The following is a 23,133-nucleotide window of genomic DNA, read 5'->3' on the forward strand; positions in this document are numbered from 1 at the left end:
AAAGAATGTGTTGTGCTCCGTGGAGCGGATGAGAGACTGGATGACAGTCACAGCACCCGGGCAGGCCCCGTTATGTTTGTGGTCTATGTTGCCTTTGGTGCCCACAGAGTGTGGCCTCGGCGTGTAGTACAATGAAGTTTGTGCAGTCAACGGCGCTCATTGCTGCCGCTATATTGCCTGCCACACGGCACAAGGTGACTCACTGCGATGTGAGAGCACATCCACCTACTCCCCAGATGTCAAACGATATTGTCTAGGCCGTGCAGCTTGGCTTATCCCTTGTGACGTAGTTGCAATGAAACACTTCCCAGGTGCTTGATAATCACGGGTTTGTGATCACATTATGTAGGGCGTGTGGTTAATGGGTCCACCCACGGGTCGAATCTGATTGTAACCAGGTTGTGCCCCCAGCACTCCCGAGTGCTATGGCGTATCAATCCTGTGGCTCCTGCCTCAGTGTGCCGTGCTATGAGGGGGGACAACCCAGCGCATGCACACCAACGCGGCTCCTGCCCTGCAGGTCTCGGGATATGGACAGCACCAAGCGTCACCGGCAAAAGTTCACCGGGGGGCCCCACACCCTGCCCACTCAATGTCGAGACCGGGGGCCCCCCACTCAACCACAGTCCGCAGCGCGCCAAGATCTTACTTGTTAACAGCTTGGCTGGCTCAGGCTGCTGGGATATGCACACCACGATCACTCCAGGTGTAACGACTCAGCTTCCAGACAAGGCCACAGGACTCACTTGAAGTGCAATGTCGGGACGATTGCAGGAGCCAGGCCCGGTCGAGGCAGAGGAATTTCAATAAGCAGTCCGCTGGTCCAGGATACGTGATCACACCAGCGTACACCGCACATCCACTTTCAGTAGTTGTAGCCTGGCGTCTCCTTGTCTGCAGCACCTCCTCCAAGAGGAGGCCCTCAGAGTTAGTCGTCAAACACAGGAGTTGTAGCTTGTCCGACAGCGGTCTGTGCTAGATTATGTTCCGGGGAGGGGGGGGGACCCGGGCCGTGCTGTGCTGCCCCCGGTCGTGGATCGCCGCGGAACTCCTCCAGCCAGGATGTACATGGCCAAGGTCACTCCGTCAGAGTGTTTGGTGCCTTACTAGCTCAAGTCAAGTTGAGCAACAGTCCTCTCAGCCTCGGAAAGGCATAGGGTGGCCCTGGCAGTGGAGCGCCAAGCCGTCCACACTGTCACGCTCCGTCCTTGCAAGCGCTGGAATCAGTGGCGATTGAGTAGCATTGTGCACTCCAACCATATTCAACGGTCTAGTCTACCCCTAAAATGGCCGCCAGGGTAATAAGAACGATGACTTCCGGATACGCTGTGCGTTGTATCCGTTCTTGGACCTGCGCTGTTACTGCTGCCCTGGTACGAGCGTTCTACTGTGATCGTTCATTTAACATTTTTTCTCTCTTATTCTTTCGTCCTTTTCTGTTCCTTGCTAGGCTTCTGCCGTTTTGCATCTTTGATCTCGTACTATCTCTATCCTTCTTGTTGCCATGCTCGCGACACTCTTGTTTTACTTTCGATATCCCCTTTTCTTGGTATCGAAATGTAAACTGCTCGTTTCACATCTCTCTCGCTTGCTTGCCTTTTACTTTTCAATGGCGTACCGTGTTCGGCTTTATTTCCCTTTCTCTTTAGGGCTTTTTTGACCGTTGCCAACACGGTTCGCTCTGAACTTTGTTCGAGCATATTCTTTGTAGCTCTGATATTCCTTCCTTTCTATACTTGCCTGCCTCTCACGTGGACCTGCCCTTTCCGAATTCCATTTTTAAATACAACCCTTTGTTTTCTACGGCTCGGGTTCGCTTGCCTGTTCGTACTTGGTGGCCTACTAGTTTTTTCTCCTACCTTCCCGCTGACTGTCCTTCAGTAGGTTATATATTTCTTTTGGTTCTATCTTACCTAGATTCCTTTCATCGGATATTCTGATTACGGGGAACAGTGGATCCACCTTTTCAGCCAACCTTGCATCCTCTTTGAAGATTGTTATATTCTGCCTTTTTGTAAAGGAATACCAGTCTTCATGTCACCTCACTTATCTGCTTCCTGGTGTATGGAAGGACATTACAACACCTGTTGAGAAGGAAATATTACTTCAAGACAACGGCGAGTCTTACAAGTCAAAAGTGAGCACACATCCATGGGCGTAATTATAGGGGGGACAGGGGGTTTTGTCCCCCCCAACTTCTGTTGCATGCCTTTTTGTCCCCCCCCATCTTTTGGAGGGAGGGCAGGGGGGCCGCAGTCATCAGTGATGTAATTGGACAGCGCAAGCCCAGCTGGGGTGCCCAGCAAGGCTTGCGCTGTCTCATTACATAATGTTGAGATGCCTGGCAGCCACACTACAACACATTCAGGGCTGGGATGCCCTGCATGGCTCAGTCCCTCACCCTGGCTGGCCTGACTCAAAGTCAGCAGCCAGGGTGCTGTGCTGGGTGTTGCAGGGCCTGGCGCCTGTGCTGCCACGCTAGCAGCAGCACTTCCAGGGGTCACTGCGCAGAGAATCTATTTCCGACTTTGTGTTCGTGCGACACACAGACAGGAACGAGGAAGCTCATTCAGCTTGCTGGTTTCTGTGTGCAGGTGCGTGAGTGCGAAGAGGTTAGGTCGGTGTAACATGAGACGTGGCCCAGGCAGCATTTGAAAGCAGAGCAGAGGTACTATTTAAAAAAGAAAATGTTTAATTATGTTTCTATATATTTGTTGGGGGGCTGGGCTGCGGGCTGACACTAGTGAGGGCGTGTGCCACATTTGGACATTGTGAGCAGAGCTCACAGTACACATTAAGGCCCCAGGTATGAGGACACACTAACAATAATAAATGGAGCATTGTCTGTGGCAAGCCACAGCTCTGCAACGCCTCTAAAATTAGTCTTGGCACTTTTCAGATGCTACTAAAGCACCACCATCCTAATTTCTAAATGAAGTTGGGGGAAGGTGTGCTCTCCCCAAGTAGAATGGAAAGAGTCAAGCTGAGAAAACCTGTGAACCAAAACTGTAGTACTCTGCAAATTCTGTGAAATGAATTTGAGTGCTATACACATTTCAAACATGGTGAACTTTTGTTAAGCAGTTTTTGCTCTAGCTGCATAGAAGGAACCATATGGGATTTTGTCTTAAAATCACACTTTTAGGGGCCCTGTATAAATTTTCCCCCGCCACCAAAAATAATCTTCACCAAACTGGCAAAAATTATTTCCGGTTTTGCAGACACTTTTTCAGGACGGTTTGGTGCAAATTAGTAAATGGGTGTTATGGTTCAGGTTGCAGGCCACCAAAAACTGCTTCACTTACCAAACTAAGCAGGGGAGTATCCAGCATTGTAAGAGTGGGTGGGTGGGGGGGTGAGTAACGAAATTAAGTGTGTGGCATTCCACATGGTCTCATTGGTGTCCCCAAACCGCCCACCCCTGCCCAAATCGACTTTTTTGGTAACATTAGTGGAAGATGGCATTTTAACACACAACAAAAAAAGAAAAAAACTGCAGGATCATTCCAGATGCAGGAAACTCACCTATTAGAGCTCTGTCCAAGCCCCCTGAGGCAAAACACATGCAAACATTCTAATTATTATATGGATTGCACCAACAGAAGTGACTTCATAGAAAAGGACATTGCAAGGCACATCATCAGTCTTGGATACTTGGAGGCACCATGGAAGTGACTTTAGAATATGTTGCCATAAATAAGCTAAGTGACAAATAACTTTTCCATTATAACATGATACATTAACATGAGCTTTGAAGTGAATCAGAGTCACTTGCAGAGATGCAGATAAGGCACAATGTGATTGAATGATTTACTCAGGATCGCACACTTTGTTAAATGGTGAAACTGGGATGTGGACGATTTAAGCGAACACACACATCTTTCAAGGTTTAGTTGATATATATATTTATTAAGATTTTGCTTTACATTTCATGTGCTTAAATAATTATTTATAGCAATGCCTTGGAAGCAAACCACATTACATAATAAACTAGCCTTTCATAGTAAACTAACCATATTCTATATACATTGTCATAGAAATATGTTGAGCAATCGGAGTATGGCTTTTGTTTTATTCTCCCCATTCTGCATGCAAGGTCACAATAGCATCATGTAGATTAATGTGAGCCTAACAAATCCCCCTTGGGTTTTAAAGCCATAGTCATTATTTCATAAAGCATGGAACATTATGCTCCCTTCTCACTTCTGATCTCTCCCTCCCATTCCCATTTCTAAAGGGACAAAAGTCCCTGCTAATAGTACCCCCCTCAGTCCCATCAGTGCCTAATGGCCACCATTATAATGCTCTGTTGATACAGAGCAACGTGAGGACCCTGTGCTGCCCGGAACTCCTTGGGACATTGTCCTGACAGCGGGACACCTCTACTATTCGAAACGAGTAAGGTGTCCTGCTGCCAGGAGAAGGAGCCTGCTGAGCAGGAATTGCTCAGCACACATTGTCCAGCGGGACACCTTTGCCGTTGGGCACCCTCTTTGATGTGCCGAACGGAAGAGGTGTCCCAATGACAAATGTCCCAGTCTGGCTCATAAAAGAGCCATGGCAGCTTGCCCCCCCTGCCTCTCCCGGCTTGGTACTTCACTGCTTGGAGCCATTTGAACACAGGAATACATACCTTAATTTTAATCAGTCCGAATTGTGTAGAAAAAATCTATCAGCACATACACATATAAGGTGCTGTGCAGAACCCAGGTTTGGAGATATATGGCATTTGAAAATTGATACTAAGTATGCTTGGTTACCCACTGCACTGCATTAACCGATGGCTTCTGCCTTTGAATGAAAGGAAAAATAAAGGCAATTGCAGACATTCCAGTGAATCTGTTCCTTTCAGCCATGGCTTTATAGTTCCGCTAGGTCAAGTCAATTTAGCCCAAAATTTCAGGGATCAGGGGGTGAAAAAGTCTGGTCTGCTCAATGGACACTGCACCACTGTTTCCATGTGTTAGTGTATATGTATGTCATTGGAGGTGATGGGTGCATTTGTGTGTGAATGATAGTGTATGCAAGCATATGTATGTTGACTTTTGTGTTTGAATGAATGATAAATAATTCATTGTGTATATGTTGTATTGGAATTAAGTTTGTGAATGTTATGTTGTGTCACTGGGTCATGGCAGGCTGGCTGAAGATGTGTGGGGTCCAATTGAATTTTAAAGATAGGCCACCAGTCTTATGAAAGTTATAACAGAGCGTCAGCAATGGACTCCTGTGGTCTAGTGTTATCCCTCAGGGATTTAGGTTGTTTGTCCAAGGTTTAAAATCATGGCGAAATTGACCGTTGTCATTTTCGCTGTGAATACGTTTTTACCTCGGTACAAAAAACCAAACCCATGTCCCCCCAAACTGCCACTACACCCATAAACCTCCCCTCCACTTACCTTTTCTCCATCCGCCGCCTCTCCTGCGCCCTGCAGCGTCAGATCCATCCATCTAACGTGGGTTGGAACTAACGCTGCAGAGTCCCTTTTTCTTCTCTTCTTTTGTTGGGTCCCCCGCCACCAATGCTGATGAAGCAGGGGACACACCTGCAACCGCCGAAGCCAAAAATACTGACTATGGGGGGCAGGGGACACCCCCACAACCCCAGCTCTTCATGTTCGGTGTCTTCGGCTTCGAACTAATGGTGGTGACTGAATTCAGTAAAATCTTACATTCAACCAAATTCTTTCGAACAACATTTTCAGCAAAGTTACTCCACTGCACACATCTCCATCAGGGTTTTTTTCCTCTGCATCAGGCTTTTTCCCTGGACATTTTGTGAGCTTGCTCCTCGGAGTTTCCCTTGATCCTGTTCCCCTGCAGGTCACGTTGGCCTCCGAGGGAGCTCGCCCTTATTTGCACGTTAAAAAGGAAAAGAAGCTCACAGAAACTAGGAAGACCAGAAGGAAGAAGGAATCTGAAAACTCCAAGGATACTTTTGAAGGCTCAGGTGAGCAGAGGGAACGGGAAGGTACTTCAGATCCTGACACACACCCCTACACCACCGATCAGTGACTGGCAGCAGCAGATTTTCAATGGATCACCGCTCAGTGTCCGCGCTTCAGTTCTTCACCAGACTGGGTCGGTAGGTGCACAAGCTCCTCACCAGTGCACCGGCATAAGTAGTCTGCAGTACAAACAGGCTTATTCAGATTTATTAACGTTACGGATTGCACAAGACTGGAGCTCCTCACTCAAGCGGTCATCTTGTTTGGCTGCTCAACAGCGCCCCCACCCGCATTCTTTTTTAGTAAGGCAATTCTCGATTTAAGCTGTTCTGCCTCATTCCAAGTTTGATGGTAATTCGTCAGTAAATCTGGTGAATTGCAGCCAAAGTCAGATACCGTTAACACTGCTCTGTCCTGTGGATTTACCACAGGATTCTGAGGGCTTGATTCTGCAGTGCGAGAAAGAACACTTTCTTAAAAGCACCATATTCTGTTAAAGTAAGAATGCAGCGGCTTGGATTTTGCATGCTCCTGATTAAAGGCCAGACAACAGCTATAGCAATCGTCACTTATGTAGGGCATGCAATGTGAGGGGATTCTCCTAGTAACGCCCAGGTTTAGCATATATAAAAAAAATCCCCTTTATATCGCACAAGGGGATCGGGGGCTGCGGAGGTGTCCCCTGCTCTCCATGTGTGGTATAACCAGTTTGGGGGTTTCGGGGTCTCCCCCGCACTTGCTGGGCAGCGATTGTGTCATTCTACAATGGCACATATATATTTGACTACTACGCGCCTGCATTTTTGCATACAGAATTTCTGAATGCAGTATTTTTGGGCACACAGTCAGGGACGTCATTTGGGGGTGAACAGGGGTCGCAGCTGCAACCCCTGACGTCTCCTGGCTACCCCTGTGGCCTATTAGGGTTTTAGAGGTGCACTCGATTTCCTTCAAAAGGTCACTCTAAGTAACGAAATGTTAACTATTAACAGTGAATTTAAATAAACATATAGGTGCTGCTTGTCGGATCCGTGCTACCAGATCAAGAACAATGTGAAAGAAATTGGCACCGCGATTGCCACGAGGTACAAACAAGGGCACACAAACAAACAAAAACGTTGTAGAAAAATTCTTGGGTATTCAAAAAAGCACTCAATTGTATTCATACAAAATGAATTTAGTAAAGGAAAACGTTTTTTTGCACTTATTCAACAAATTACAAGTTAATCACACAATACAGTAATTAGAACTCATAATGGTTCATGAACATTGCTTGATAGATAAAGAAACAAAGGGCAAAAAGTATTCAGTGACGTTTTGAACAATTTCCAAAATAACATAGAATTCTCAATTTAGCAGTTTCCAGATATTTTGATAGGAGATGTCTCATTTACACAGGGACCAAAAGGTCCACCTATCTTCTACTGTGTGTTTCGGGCAGTAAGCCCTTCTTCAGGTATAGGTATCTGGGGCATATAATTCTGATATTATAACGAAGGTAGATTTGGTTTAGTTTGATGTATTAATTCACCTATTACTCAACATAAATTCAAACCGGAAAGGGTTAAGCATTAGCATCACTGCGTTTTCATATAAGAGTGATATTGTTCACTCTTTCTTATTCAACTTGGATTCGACTTCTGTGGATAAACAGGGGAGGGCTTAGAGTTACTAGGCGTGTCAAAGTATGATGTTAAAAGTGTTGGTCTCCAGCGGGACAAGTCGCTGAATAACCGCTGTGTCCCACTGAGAGACCAACCAAGCTCGACAAAATTAGGGAAGATTGACTGTCTAAGTAATTGAAATACACTAACCCAATGTGCGGCGGGTGCTTCACGTCCTTGAGAAAGGTTAGATATTTCCTAGCATCATTAAATCTTCTAGGACTTATGGTGTGCAGATAAAAAATGCTGTAATTACATATTGACTAAGATTAAAGTCTTTTTCAACAGAAATGTAATTGCACGAGACTCCGGTGCCTTATATAGCGTACCTCATATCGTAGATTTTGACTGAGCGTGGTTCGCAATGGTGTGTATTACACATGTAGTTCCCCCTTCAAATCGGTCCGAGATTCTTAAAATCGTTCGGTACCATGCCGCCTCTGTAATGTAAGTATATGTTTCTGTCAGGCAAAGTCGTCTAACTTGCCTATTTAAAAATAGTGTCCAAATCCAATGCTCATTTAAAGCTAGAGAAAAGATGTCTTACCTGGAGCCACTAGCGTGTGTCCCAAATGGTTCTATTAACTGATACTGACAACTGAGTTGCCCGTTAGTATTACGGATTCCTGTGCTTGGCGGTTTCATCGTTATCGATCAGCGTGAATGCGATGTGCTGAAAATAACTAGATGCGTGGCTCTAAGTTATTGAATTATGATTAACTTGAAAGTATGTTTGTCTCTGCAACACTATCTCATTAATCGCGAATGTCATAGCACTTAAATTAGGTTCAGCTCAGCTCTTGGTCTCTAGAGATTTCTTAACCAGAAGCGAGTTTCCTCTGCTTTTGTTTCGTCGCTAAGCAACGGCTCTGAACTGGTTCAAGAAGTAAGCTAGTGATTACGTGGCGCTTCCAGCCTGCCATCTTGGGAGTAACTATAAGTATATGTAGCTGATTCTGTGTCGGGTATCTTGCGGTTGTACAGACTGAGATCGGATGGCTAGTGCTGTGTTCACTTGCTTCAATATTCCTTGGAAATGATCTACATGACACTACTTATTAATATATAAAGATTAAGGCTTCACGTGGTTACCTTATACTCGATTTTGGAGCCTAGTTACAATTATGGTAATGTCACACTTCTACTGCAAAATACCCAACGTGCATTCAAGATCTTATATTTGTTGTTAGTACTTTGTATTGTAACATACATTCTCATCATGTTGACAATCCGAGTCGAATTGTTATACCGGTATGTGTTAGAATCCCATAATTCTCAGCCATAATAGTTAACTGCGATATATTAGTTGTACATTTATCATTAAATAGAAAACTATCTAATCTGATGCACTTAATACAGGTATTCTAAGGAACATACAGTACTCGTGTGCCATCCCATATCATAGGGGGAGATAGTACAATAAGTTGATACACATACAAACAATTAGTCTAATACATCAGCCGATTCTGACACAGTATATATATCTTCTCAGGGTGATATTTAATTCATAAGTAACAGTATAAATCCCAATCCAGATTCATCACTTTGGGGTGCATGGAGTTTATCTATCCAATACATTTCTCTTTGCTGTAAAAGTTTCTGTAAATTACCACCACGTCTTGGCAACTGAACCTGCTCCAAAATAATACATTGTATCTGAGCCACTGAATGTTTTAGTTCTTTGAAGTTCTGGGCCACAGGGGACTTGGTGGATGTTTGGCATACATTAGATTTATGTTCTCCCCATGTGACTTTAGCTTCTCTTCCGGTGAGGCCAACATAATATATGCCAAAAGGACATTTTATGCCATATATGACATTCTAGGTATCACATGTAGAGGTATGTCTCAAAGGAATCTTATTCCCCTTTTATGGATGACTCACATAATTCCCCTTGATTATAGTGTGGCAACAATTGCAATTGTTGCACGGGATAGTACCTTTGAATAACTTAGTTTGGGTTCTCTTGAGACTAAAATCCGATTTGATCAGATGGTCGCGTACAGACTTGCTCTTATTATAGGCAAACAAAGGTGGTATTGGAAATAATTTAGCCAACTTGGGGTCCAAGGATAAAGTTTCCCAATTCCTCTTCACAATCTTCTTCATTTGTCCACTCTGCTGTGAATAAGTGGTGACATAAACCAGGTCGTTGTCTTTGTTTTTAATGCTTGGTTGGAGAGCTTCCACTCTTGTGGTACTTTAAACCTTGTTGGTGTCTGACTGTATTGCAGCTGGGTCATAGCCTCTTAACAGGAATTTCTTTGCAAGGTCCTTCACATTTCTATCAAACTCACTTTCTTCTGACACAATTCTCCTGTATGTCATTAGTTGGCTCAAAGGGATGCTCTCGATAGTTTTTTCGGATGGAAACTAGATGCCGTCCGTACTGTTTGTAAACACTGTTGTTTCAAGTTTATTCTCTTTCACATAGACTAGCACGTCTAAGAATTCAATAGATGTTCTGCTCCACTTATGAATACATTTTATCTTTAAGGCTAGAGTATTCATGAATTTGAAGAAATCCTCTAAGTCATCTTCAGTTCCTGCCCATACTCCAAACAGATCGTCAATGTATCTGACCAGACATTTAAGTTTGTTTCTCCATCGTGGGTTATTAATCACATTAGTTTCCTCAAGGTAAGCCATGTATATATTTGCATAACTGGGGGCCATTACGGCCCCCATGTAGGTCCCAGAAATGTGTATGAAGTACCTGTCTTCAAACATAAAAAGTTGTAGTTCAACACGATGGTAAGTAACTTCATCACAAACAATAGATCACTTTTCAGATTTTCTTTAGTATTCAAAAGTGTCCATTCAATTGCCACTAGGCGGTCTGGTGAGTTATGTTTGTATACAGGCTAGTCACATCCATCGAGAATAGTATGTCTGTTGCTTCATCAAAATGTATTGCGTTAAGTTTTGCCAGGAAGTCGTTGGCATCTTTAATGTAAGTTGTGGCTTTCTGTGCCAGAGGATGGATAATCTTATCGAAGTACTGAGCTAAAGGCTCCAGTAAGCTGTTTGCCATAGCTATAATTGGGCGACCAGGTGGATCCTGTAAGTGTTTATGGATCTTAGGTAAGACATAAATGACTGGCATAATAGAATGTAAATTGGTGATAAAAGCTTTAGTTTTATATGTAATTATCTCATCTAGCTCAGCTATATCCAGTGTCTTCTTAATGATTGCCTTTACCTGTTATGTTGGATCAGTAAATACCTCCATGATAGGTGTCCACATCTGCTAATTGCCTCTCGACTTCCATCTTGTACTTGGCTGTGTCTAAAATCACTAAAGCCCCGCCCTTATCAGCTGGCTTAATGATAAATTCTGGATTCTGCCACAGTTTATCCAACACTTGTTTCTCTCTTATGGTCAAGTTCGTGCTTTGTTTTCTATGAAAGTTGAGTCTTTTAAAATCTTTTAGTACCGATTTTTTAAATGCATCCAGAATACAGTTTTGTATTGGTGGTGAGAAAGTGCTCTTAGGTTTCATTTCCAGAAATTCTGAGTGACCTCTACTTTCAGTAACCTCGATCAAATCGAAGAACACATTTAGCTTCATCTTCCGTATTAATTTAAATAAATCAATGTTCTCCTTTAATAAGGTAATGGTATAATGAGACACAAATGACAGTCCCTTCTGTAGTTTCAGCTGTTCAGAATCACTTAATTTGCAACTTGAATTATTGACAACTAGGTCTTCTTGTGAGGCACATTCACTTTTCTTTGTGGATTTTTTCTTTTTGCTTCGTCGGACCTGACTTGGTCTAAAAAAAAGAGTAACTGGTGGGTTGTGCATTCAAATGATGCTGTAGAAGTACTTGGAATTTGGCTGATCTCTTTAGGACCCTTAGTTATTTCTTGTACTAGCTCAGACTGTTCTTGAGGATTGTCAAATTCAGTACTGGAAGCTTCTGATGTTGGTGGTGTTGTATTTGGGACTAGTTTGTTCTTATTGTCTCCCGCCTTTTGCGCTATCTCGGTGGAAATAATATTCTTTCCAGGAATAAACTATGTCTAACTTGTAGTCAAGGGTATCCCTCCTAAGTTTCCGTATCTTCTTCGTTTCAATTTCAGTCTTATAATCATCCAATTTGTTGTTAATTTCCTCTAGTAGCTGTGACAATTCAACCTTTGTAATCAAAGATAATAACGACTTCTTGGTGGTTTCAATGTCTGTCTCAATGGTAGTGAGTGATTTTGATAACTCCTCAATGGTAAGAATGATTCAGTCCAGTGAGCATTTATTAAGTATCAGTCTCCATCTCTTGATAAACACAGGGTTTTCTTTACAAAGGGTGGGCTCCAAGTCCATCCTTAATCCACTAAGGATCCTTTGGGATCTGTAATATTGGGACAGTGTCGTAGCGTGTAATCTCTGACTTATTTCCGTCGTATTAACCTTTCCAGTTGGTACACAAGTTCTTCTGGTTTGGCAGTGGCACCAAGTTCCTTTTCGGTAGTTTTAATGAGTTTCAATATTCTATTAGCCTCCTCCTCAGAGAATGCCAATGTTTCAGCTCTATTGGTTGTAAGTGACCCATTTTTGAAAATGATATGTTCTAAAAGTATCTCGTGTGATGCAACCTCTAGAGTCGGTGTAGCAACAGGGTAAACTAAGACTATTGGGGTTGTAGAGGTGAACTCGATTTCCTTCAAAAGGTCAATCTAAGTAACTAAATATTAACTATCAACAGTGAATTTAAATAAACTTATAGGTGCACCTTGTTGGATCAGTGCTACCAGATCAAGAACAATGTGAAAGAAATTGGTACCTTGATTGCCCTGTGGTCTCCCTTGCTAACCCTAGCAAATGGAAGCTCCTTGGCTGTAGCTCTTTGTTTCTGGAGTGACTGGCTTTCTTGCTCAGGCCTCTTTAGAGTAGAATAAGTATCCATTTCGGCCTCATTAAGATTTAGGCGGAAATTGAGCAGTAAATCCACCAAAACGTTGCCCTGAGGAATTACTGTTACCGCCACTAGGTCAGATGGAATTTCCGCCTGATTACAAGTGGTGGTGGCAGTGTAATTCCCCATTTATTTTGGGTCCATTGGACCCAATGTGGCTTTTTTTGCAGAATTACCATGGCGGAAATACCACTGCAGTAATTCCTTCAATTCGGCAGATTTTTCAGCATTGATTGGAAAGATTTACCTCCAGGGTTTACCTGGAGGTAAATCCTCAACTCAAGAACCAACCTCATAATTTGGAGTAGTGGTAAAATTGGAGGTAATTGAGTTACCGCTAATTTGATCACTTACTGCATAACTCGTAACGAGGCTCTATGTATTTCGCTTTTCGCAAATTGCAGTTATAGTATTTTTTTTTCTGCTGTTGTCTCTTTTACGATCATCACAAGACAGTCCATCTCGGTGTCCTGGGTCACTTGACAAAATCCTTGTGCCTAAAAGCTTGTGTACAGTGTAGAAATGTTTGACCATAGCACATAAAGTGGGCCTTGATTTAATTGTGCCACAATTAATGCTTTGTTGTAATGTGTCTATCTTGACTATCTCCCTGGCATGCTGCTGTTCAGGATGTTTGTTTGCATGTATCAGGTAAAGAGTGCCCAGAGTACGGGATGCCGTTTTAGTGCGCTGCATTCGCCAGCGCTACTCTTAATTCTTTAATACAGTGTTATGAACCCTCCCAATGATATGTATTTTGCCAACCTCTGAAGCCTTAAAAGTAGATCCATGCAGGCCAACTTTGCACCAGACCTGCAGATGAACAGGCCTGCTGTTAAATCTCACTTACCAGTTTAATGGTATCCAATACAGAGTGTAATTTGCTGTCTTTGAGAACATTCAGACATGAAATTGCTCATTTTTTACTATAGCCGGAAAGATGGCTATAGCCCGGTAGATAGCTCAGTGGGTTGAGCGATTGCTGCTGCGATTGGTATGTGATCTGCTGGTTGCAGGTTTGAATCCCGGCAAGGCCAACTCAGCCTTTCATCCTTCTGCGGTCTATAAATGAGTACCAACACAGTTGGGTGATATTGTATGTATATAGCTGTTCTGTATAAAGCGCTTAAGCGCAAGTGCTTATATAATAACACATCATTATCATTTGGCCTTGGACGTCTGCTTGCATTCACAGTAATTTGGTAGTATAGGCCTACACACACTGATATTAACGATACATACGGTGATCTATTCTTGTATGAAATGCAGATCACATTACAGTGATACCGAAACCATAATTTTCATAGTGTACTTAGGAACAATGCTATGTGATGCCACTTCCTGTTTTGTCGAGGGGTGAAAGGTCATGTTCCATCACTTTTTGTGATGCCACTTTGGGCATCCCTGCAGGCAGTGATCACATAGATCCGTCTATAGCACCGCATTTCTTATTTACTAAAAGCTCAGCGAGCCTTTAGCAAATAAGAAAGTGGCACACTTTTTAGAAATCCTCACAGTGACACTTCCACAACAAAAGATTTTAGGAGCTTTTGCAGTTGGAAAGCTCCCCTCCAATCCTTTCACCCACTTCAGAATAGAGACAGATTTGGAGTGAGTATAATGCTCATGTCAATACCATGAATTTCGACAAATATGGCTGCGTTTTAAATGGATTTATAAGCAATGTATTCCTCCTCTCACCTAAAAACTGCGCCCTGGCCTGGTGCGGGCTCAGTGCCTGGATCTGCTGCATGTGTTGCATCACCATGTTGAGCCAGGGCTGGGGCTTCAGCATCTTGTAAAACTGTCCAGGCACATAATCTTGCACTTCACGGCTGAGGAAAGAGAAAAAAAAGGACAAATTTAAACAAAAGCAAACATTCATCCAACAAGAATGGCAACACGCACACACCTCCTTAAAGATTGTTTTAATCTTTTTTCAGAATATATTTTTATTAACAGTGTTAACATGATTGAGAAGCAAACATGACAGTCCAGACTCCCGAATGAGCCCCCCTCAATCTCTGACACCCACCCACATACAATTATAAAACTTCTAATAAAATGGATTCCAAGATGGCCGCCAGCACAAAGTAGACGTGCTGACGGCGCTCTCCAGACTCCGTCTCGTGCGAGGTGCCCACCACCCCACTTACAGACCCCCGAAAAAGGTGAACGGACCACCGTGTGTCGGAGGAGGGGTTGTGGAGAACGGCGGTGCCGCTCGGCGAGGCAGGGCGGTCCGTGATGGCCCGTGGCGACCTACGGCGGCGGAGCCACCTAGGAAGGAGACGTGACCTGGCGAGTGGGCGGCGGGAGAGCAGGCAGAGCTACGCCCCATCGCGAACCTTCGGGAATCCCAAGGAGGAGACGGAGCCCCGTGTGAGGATGCGTTGCGGTGGGCCGCCAGACGCGGTGGAGCAGGAGTGGAGGTGTTGGCGGACGCGGCCCCGTGGGCTGGCCTGCCTTTCCCGCCTTAGCGCCATGCATCTGGGATTCCCGCGGCGCCGGGGAGCCCCCGGCGGGAGGTGAGCATCGGCGGAGAGGGAGCCGAAGAAGCCACGCTATTTAGGAGGCCCACATAATAGTGGGACCCGCAAACGGCGGATCCCACTAGGAGGAGGAGACCTGCAGCGCCGGGAGCAGGAAGTCTGGGATAGTGAAAGGAGGCCGTGGGACCAGCGAGAGCAGCGAACCCAGGTGTGGCGGTGGCAGAGGTGCCATCTCCGTCCGGCGCCCCCCGGCCCGCTGGGGAACGGCAAAGCCTGTAGCGGCAAGACAGGAGCCCGGTGAGTGTGTGAGGAGGTGGGGGGCCCCCATTCGCCGAGCGACACGGGACCGGCCCTACTACAGCGGCGGGGACTGGGGTGAGCAGTAATCTACCCACCCACAGTAGAAAAAGGAGGCGAGCCTTAAGATAGCGACAGACAAGGCAGAAACTCCCTCATGTCAGAAGGGAATCGGGGGCATACCCGACATTGGACGGGAGGACCCCCCTGTTGTTCGTGGGGGGGTGGTGCAACTCCCGAGCAGGCACACTCGGCGGAGCGGCACAAGGGCAAATAGACTTGAGCAGGTGGGGCCCTGCTGGTGAATTAAGAGGGGCAGGATCCAGCAGGGCGAGCCCACCCCGCATAAAGAAGACGGCGAGTCATACACCCACATCCACGGGTGCTCGCTGAATCCAGCGGGGAGGTGCAGGAGGATCTAGCTGAGAGGATACCCTGGTGAACAGATCGTATAACAGGACAAAGCAGCAGGTGAAAGAGGAACACCGTGAAAAGCCTGAAAAAGGGGGACATTGCATTGATAAAGCTCTGAACTTTAAGGCACAAAGGAGGACTAGTTGGACGTGGTTAGTCCCGAGGAACACCCAGTGGAGAACAGTAGTGGCACACAGGAGGGGGGAAGCGAGGACTATGACCACGAAATCCAAAGGAAAAGGGGGGAAAACGGCCCAGGCGCCAGGAGATACCCCGGGCACCCTACATGCAATGTGGCCCATGCATAACACGAAGGATGGGGCCGGGAATACTCGAGATAAGTCCGGAAAAGATAACGCCCAGGGGTGTGGGGAGGACTCAGCTTTAATGTCTAGTCAGGAATTCCTGGGGGAGCTGCACGCCCTACAAACTAACCTGGCAAAGACTTTTCAGGAGCAATTCGAACTTATGTGAGCCGATCTAAACGAAGCCCTAGAAGAGATCAGACAGGAGATGCAGCAACTATGGGAGAGGACAGACACCCTGGAAAAAGGCCTCCAAGAAGTAGACAAAGACACCGCGGCTAACAGCGAAGCCATCGAGAGGCAGGACATTGCAACTCGGAGCCTCGAGATTCAGATGGAGGACATCGAGAATAGATCCCGAGGGATCAATATAAGGGTTAAAATGTTGCCAGAATCGGTATTGGATAAAGACTTGAAAGTGGTAACCCAAGGAATTTTTACTGATATTTTGGACGAAGGGAGGCCTGAGACGATTGAACTAGATCGGGTCCATAGAACAGGGCGGCCAAAGGACAGACAGCAAGGCCAAGAGATGTTCTGGCTGCTTTTACCAAATACGCCCAGAAGGAAGCAGTCCTCCGAGCTGCAAGGCAACGGGAACCCATCATGTTCAAAGGTCAGCAGATTGCGTTATTCCAAGATTTGGCGAGCAGTACGCTCACGAAAAGGAGACAAATGTGCCCGGTGCTAAAGGTATTAAATGAGAAAGCCATACGATACAAATGGACCTCTCCGTTCGGCCTGCTCTTTGAGTGGGAGGGGAATCAGAAGCGAATCACCTCTGTACAGGAAGGGGCAGCCCTGCTTCAACTGGATTTGGAGGAGGAGGCCCCCATGGGCTCGGGCAAACAGGGCATGAGCAGTCGATTTAGGCCGAGACCCTGGGAATGGATGACGGTTGGGTAGAAAAGAAGAAGAGGATTAAAAGAAGGTCTGCAGCGAAAAGAGAAGACCAGAGAGGAGACAAACGAGTCACTATCAGACCCCTGATGCGCAACAGTGGTAAAAGGGGTGGTGGGCCTCTAAAAGGAGGATTGAGGCTTTGGGGTTGTAGGAGGAGCAACTGTTTTGGGAACGGAAAGGGCGGTGATGCCCGGGTTAGGAGCGGAGGGTAAGCGGGAAGGTATTGTCCTTTCAGGGGGGGGGGAGAGGAGGTAGACGGAGGGAGGGAAGGAGGAGAGGGGTCAATGGGAGGGGAGAAACAAGGCATTTGCTAGAGGGAAGAGTGGAAGGGTAGTAGCACATCACTGGGAAGAATGCTTAAGGGGTGACTTTTCAAGTGGCTAACGCATAATGTGAGACGGTTGAATACCCCTCTCAAGAGGAAAAAATTGGAGCACTTCACGAGGAAAGAAGGGCCATATATTATGGGGCTCCAGGAAACGCACCTGATGCACAAGGACCAGGGGAGATTGAAGTTGCGTGGGTTCGACCATATTCTTCATGCGTCAGGCCAAAGTATATCCAGGGGAGTGGCCCTAGCTATCAAGAATACGGTCGACTTCAGAGTTAGCGCTGTAACAAAGGACAAAGAGGGGAGATATATTGTGATTAGGGGGAAGTACCAGGACGTCCCTTATACAATTGCGGTTGTGTACGCCCCTAATTCCGGTTAGGAGCAGTTTTTTCAGCGGTTTCTGAAGGTGTTGGAAGAGCAAGCCTGGGAGCAGATTGTTCTGATCGGAGATCTTACTATAGCCTAGGATAGAGAGCGGGACAGGGTCGGCGGACGAGTAAGTGGGGGGGTGGTAATGTCGGCGGAGTTGTTGGATAGGATTGGTAGGATGGGGCTGAGAGATGTGTGGAGGGAATTGAAGGGAGAGGAGGAGGGCTACACCTTTTTATCAGGGGTTCATGGCTCACAATCCAGAATTGATTATATCTGGGTCTCGGTGGGAGGCATTCGGGAGGTGAACACAGGACCGATCGGGATAGCGGATCATAGAACGGTGTCAGTAACTCTAGAATTGGGTCGAAGGGGGATGGTGGGTGTGGGGATGGAAATTCCCAAGGTCCATCTTAAGAGACCCAGAGGTTCGGGGGGGAATTGAAGAGAAGATCAAGGTCTTTTTTGCCATCAATAGGAAGGAGGACACAAGAGAGGAGGTAAGATGGAACGCGTTCAAGGCCACTCTCAGGGGGGAACTAATAGCGACAGCCGTCAATCGGGCAAAACAATTGAAGGCACTGGAATCACAACTAGAAGCCGAAGTAGAAGCGGCTAGGCAGAAGATGGGTAGGACTCCATCCCGGTTAGCTATGAGGGAATATAGAAAAGCGTTGGGGCAGCTGGAACTTCTGCGTATTAAAAAGGCAGAAGGGGCGCTACTCACAGTGAGGGAGAAATAGTACGCTAAGGCAAATAAGGCAGACGCAATGTTAGCGTGTTTACTTAGGGGAATGAGAGCGAGAAATGCTATTACAGCGCTGAAATTGGGCTCAGGGGATAGGGTCACACGACAGGAAGAGTTGCAGGAAGCGCTGGCGGGGTATTTTGACTCCCTCTATACCTCCCAGAACCCTCAAAGCGACTTGCAGGACAAATTCCTCGAAAAGGTACAGCTGTGGGAAATAGGAAGGGAAACACGAGAGGCCAGGGGATCTTCCAGCAAATAAAGCCCCGGGCCCGGACGGCTATGGTGCAGCTTTTTACAAATTGTTTATTACGCTGTTGGCCCCACAATTGACCTCGTTACTCAATACATTCCGGCAGACAGGTAGAGTTGCCCCATCCATGGAGGAAGCGAAGGTAACCCTCATCCTCAAACCTCATAGAGATCCAGAGGAAAGAACATCCTATCGACCTATCGCTTTAATTAATAGCGATGCTAAGATTTATACAAAGATCCTGGCAAACAGGCTTGATGCCCAACTCCCGAAATTGATACACCCCGATCAGACAGGCTTTGTCAGAGGCAGGCAAACTGCGGATAATATCAGACAGGTGGCCCATTTAGTCGAAAAGGTGCAGAAAACGAACACTCCCGCAGTCCTGGTGGCACTAGATGCAGAAAAGGCATTTGACCGCGTGGAGTGCTCCATTTCTGTTCCGGGTAATGGAAAAGATGGGTTCCGGAGGGGAATTTATGACTATGGTCGAAGCTAATTATCAGGCCCCTTCCATTAGAATAATGGTGAATGGGACATCGTCCGGGCTAGATAGACATCAGAGGGGAACAAAGCAAGGCTGCCCGTTATCCCCAATACTTTACGCGATTTACCTGGAACCCCTCTTGCAGGCAATAAGGGAGGCAGAGGAGATACGGGGAATTCCCTTTGGGGGAGAGCAGCAGAAGGTCACAGCCTTTGCGGATGATATGTTGCTCACCCTAACTGCACCAATCAAATCGATCCAGGCTAGCACAACCCTACTGGCGGAGTTTGGGGAAGCCTCGGGGTTGAAGATTAACGCTAACAAGTCTGAGGTCTTGAGCCTAACACTAAAAGCAGGGAAACGCGACAGATTAAGGGTGAGTACCCCCTTTTTATGGAGCCCGGGAGGGGTCAGATACTTGGGGGTTAGGATCACTGCTACCTTAGCAGAATGGCATTCGGCAAACTACCCCCCGCTGCTAAAAACAATCAAGAGGGACTTCCAAAGGTGGAGAGGACTCAGGGTGTCATGGTTGGGGCGGATTGCCGCAGTTAAGATGGTTACACTCCCTCGACTACTGTATTTATTTCAAGCGATCCCGCAGCCGATACCCTCCAGCTTCTTTAAGGAATTGGGAATGCAGACTAATGGATTTGTTTGGGAAGGGAAAAGAGCTAGGGTGGGTGGCAGCTTATTGATGGCATCCAAGGGGGAGGGAGGCCTAGCGTTACCGAATTTCAAGCGGTACTATGAAGCAGCGCAGCTCAGAACCATCAGGGAATGGTTGAAGGCAGAAGAAGGTATGCACGACAGACTATGAGTGAGAATGGATAGGGCGGTGGTGCATCGCGACCTGGCGGAAGTGTTATGGTTGCCTAAATCGCACAGACCTCGACATCTTTATGAGAGCTCTATTACTAAACTCATGGCAGACACCTGGGATAAAGTGGCGGGACCCACGGGGATAACCACATTCCCGTCGCCCTTCACTCCTACCTTTGACAATGGGGACTTCACACCGGGCTTGGAGAAAGGGGCATTTACGAGATGGCAGGAGGGAGGCTGCAGGAAGCTGTGCGATATGTTTCACGGGAGCAGGGGGGATTGTTGTTGTTTGAAGATTGTAAGCAGGAATTTGTAATACAAGAGGGGGAAAGACTAAGGTACCCACAGATACGACATTGGGTATTACATCCGGGGGTTAGAATGGCAGCTACTAGAGAGCCAACAAGATTCGAAAGCTTCCTACTTTCCAATGATGGAACGAAGGGACTCATTTCCAATATTTATAAGATTCTAGATAGCACAAATACAAGCTCCCAATGGGCTTATATGCAGAAATGGGAGCGAGTCCTAGGGAGGGAAATTAGTAGTGCTGAATGGGAGAGGCTATGGAAGAAAATACCTAAACTGGCCAAAGCTTCACAATTGCAAGAGGCGTGGTATAAGATAATATTCGGGCGGCATTATACCCCAGCCCGACTCCATAAGATGTTCCCAGCAACATCGGGGAGATGCTGGAGGGGCTGTGGCTTGGTAGGAACAGCGGAGCATATCTGGTGGAAATGTCCAAAGATTGAACCTTTCTGGGTAGAGGTACAGAGAGCGCGGGAACAGGCCTTTGGCCCGGGCGACGAAAGAACGCCGGCCCAGATCCTCCTAGGCATCAGGGGAACCACAGGGTGGGAGAACCCAGAGGGAGAGATAAAGCGAAACTGATATTAACATTGGCGGCTATGATGTTAATAGCCCAGAGATGGAAAAGCCAGGAGATCCCCATGAGTCAGGACTGGCTACGGAAGATTTGGGAAATAGTAGCTTTGGAATAGGCAACGTATGCCATGGACAATAAGGTGCAGAACTTCGCCGCGGATTGGGGGGAAACAATGACTTTTCTTAAAGATGATTTTAGGGTGATGTGATGCCCGCAATGCTTGAGACTACTAGACCTACAATAAAAGTGTAGTGTCTACCCGGAAGAAAGCCGATCTAGGTATTGAATGCTCGTTACCTCGGGGGGAAGAGAGGAGGGGGACGGAGGGCGACTTGGGGGGAATGTTTTTTTTGATATATTGTAAAATTCAATAAAAAGAGTTTTCAAAAACAAATTCTAATAAAATAGAAAAGAATGAATGCTGGGGAAAAAATATGAATACATACTTGTGAGGCAACCATAAAACAGTTCCCCAAAAAGGACCACCATTATTTGCATGGGGGGGGGGCGAAGGGGGTGGTGTATCTTTAACGAGTGTCATTTCAAATGCTGCAACTTGGATTGTTAAATCCGCTCACTCTTTGTGCAGGTTGTTAGGGATATTTTTCCAATGCTGCATAATTATCTGCCCCACATTACTGAGGCATAAGCACAGCACAGGGTTCTGCTCCAGTTGAACTATGTGGCTTAAGCTCCATCATTTATGTTGTTGGCGGTTGAGCTCATCTGTGCCCGCAGTAGGCGCTGTTCAGTCATTTAGGAGATGACTTGCGTGTTGGCACCAAGGCATTCCTCGCAATCACTGTCTGCAGTTTCATGACCAAGGTCCCCTTCTCAGGCCTTCCAGAAATGGGAGTTAGGCTCGTTTATGTGTATTTGGGGGGGAAGGCTTGTGCCCAAGAGAAATGTGTGCCATGTGGTGACGTGCCCTGCCTAGCTGTAAGATAAGGTATGAGGCGACCATCGACACTTATCGAGATGGTCATCCTCCCATGGTTGCTGTATCCATTACTGAATGTTCCGCAAGTTCTTCCTCGTAAATTCCTTTAGACTGTGAAGGGCATGCTCTTCGAATTTTAATGGGCCGGAAAGCATGCCAGGGTTTGCTGCGACAAGATGGTGTTGGCGACGAAGTGGACGCTGTCCCCTTCTGGTGGAGGAAACAAGGGAACAGGGGAGGGAGCTGGGGAGGGGAGGGGACAAAGGGGAAGCATTTAGTTACGTGATGTTGAATAAAGACCTGTAAGCCCAGTGTCCTGCATTATTGGATGAATGCACGTGTGACAGACTGTAACAACTGGTGACGAGCCAAGGCCCACGTCTGCCGTCACGTGGAGGAAGGGATGCAGAAAAGGAGGACGACCGCTGCCACCCATGTGCAGCGAGTCTCATACAGGAGCCAAAGGATGTGGGCAGCCCAGGAAGAGAAGATGCCGACCAGCGGTCGAGGTCCACGCCCTCGCAACAGCCAGCGGTGCGGAGGTCTGCGCCGCTGCGCCAAGCTGACTGGAGCAGCTGTGAGGCAGACGACAGAAGGCTGACGGAGGCAGAGAAAGCAGCCAATCCACAGGAGGAGAGGACCAGAGACACGCAGACAGCCGGAGCCCACCCGGCATCTATCTGCAGAGGGGAGGTGAGCCCGGACCTGACGAGGAGAAGAAGCAGCCAATCCAACTTACACAATGTCCATCAGCAGAGGGGAGGTGAACCCGGACCTTGCGGATGACACATCCACGGTAAGGAGCACCGTGGCTGGGAAAGGGTGCACACGCAGAACGTGGCATAGCACAAGACAAGCCCAAGCCCCCCCATGCAGCCTCAAAATAAAAACGTGTGCTCAACTAGAACCGAGCATCACCTGACAGACCGCGTATGTTACGCACTATGAGGCCTTCACTGCAGGCGCGCCCACCAGAACGTGAGGATCAGGACCAGAGCCTTGGCCACAATATCAATAAAGGCGCAAACACGCCTATAATTCACGATCCAGAGCCGCTCCCACATGTGGGTACGCACAACAGTCAGTGCACCCACCCTGCAACCAGGGAGCACACATGAGAGGCCGCATACCACACGCACCACGTGGGTGAGAGGGCAAACCACCCCGTGCAAGTCAGCATCACCTGATACACCCCTAGTGCACAACAAGGGACATCGTGGTAACTCGTGTGAAGGAAATCCCTCGGCCCACAAACCAGAACCCCACTCTTCCAAAGAAAGCACAAATGCAGGGTCAACAAGGTCAGTAGGCCTCAAACATCACAAGGAGAGCCTTACTGCCAGAAAGA

The 23,133-nt window shown here is 46.8% G+C and overlaps 1 protein-coding gene across 2 annotated transcripts in view; it reads right to left on the reverse strand.

Annotated features, from left to right (window-relative positions):
* The window catches only part of MYO15A (myosin XVA), a 3,541,761-nt gene that overhangs the window by 217,173 nt on the left and 3,301,455 nt on the right, over positions 1-23,133 (reverse strand). For both annotated transcript variants that reach the window (XM_069645706.1, XM_069645705.1), the window contains one exon: positions 14,231-14,364. In XM_069645706.1, the coding sequence (XP_069501807.1) occupies positions 14,231-14,364 (134 nt within the window). The remainder of the gene's footprint in view (positions 1-14,230; positions 14,365-23,133) is intronic.

The sequence above is a fragment of the Ambystoma mexicanum genome, chromosome 2p (genome assembly GCF_040938575.1).
Source record: "Ambystoma mexicanum isolate Mex_15411 chromosome 2p, UKY_AmexF1_1, whole genome shotgun sequence".
In the NCBI taxonomy this organism is placed as follows: domain Eukaryota; kingdom Metazoa; phylum Chordata; class Amphibia; order Caudata; family Ambystomatidae; genus Ambystoma; species Ambystoma mexicanum.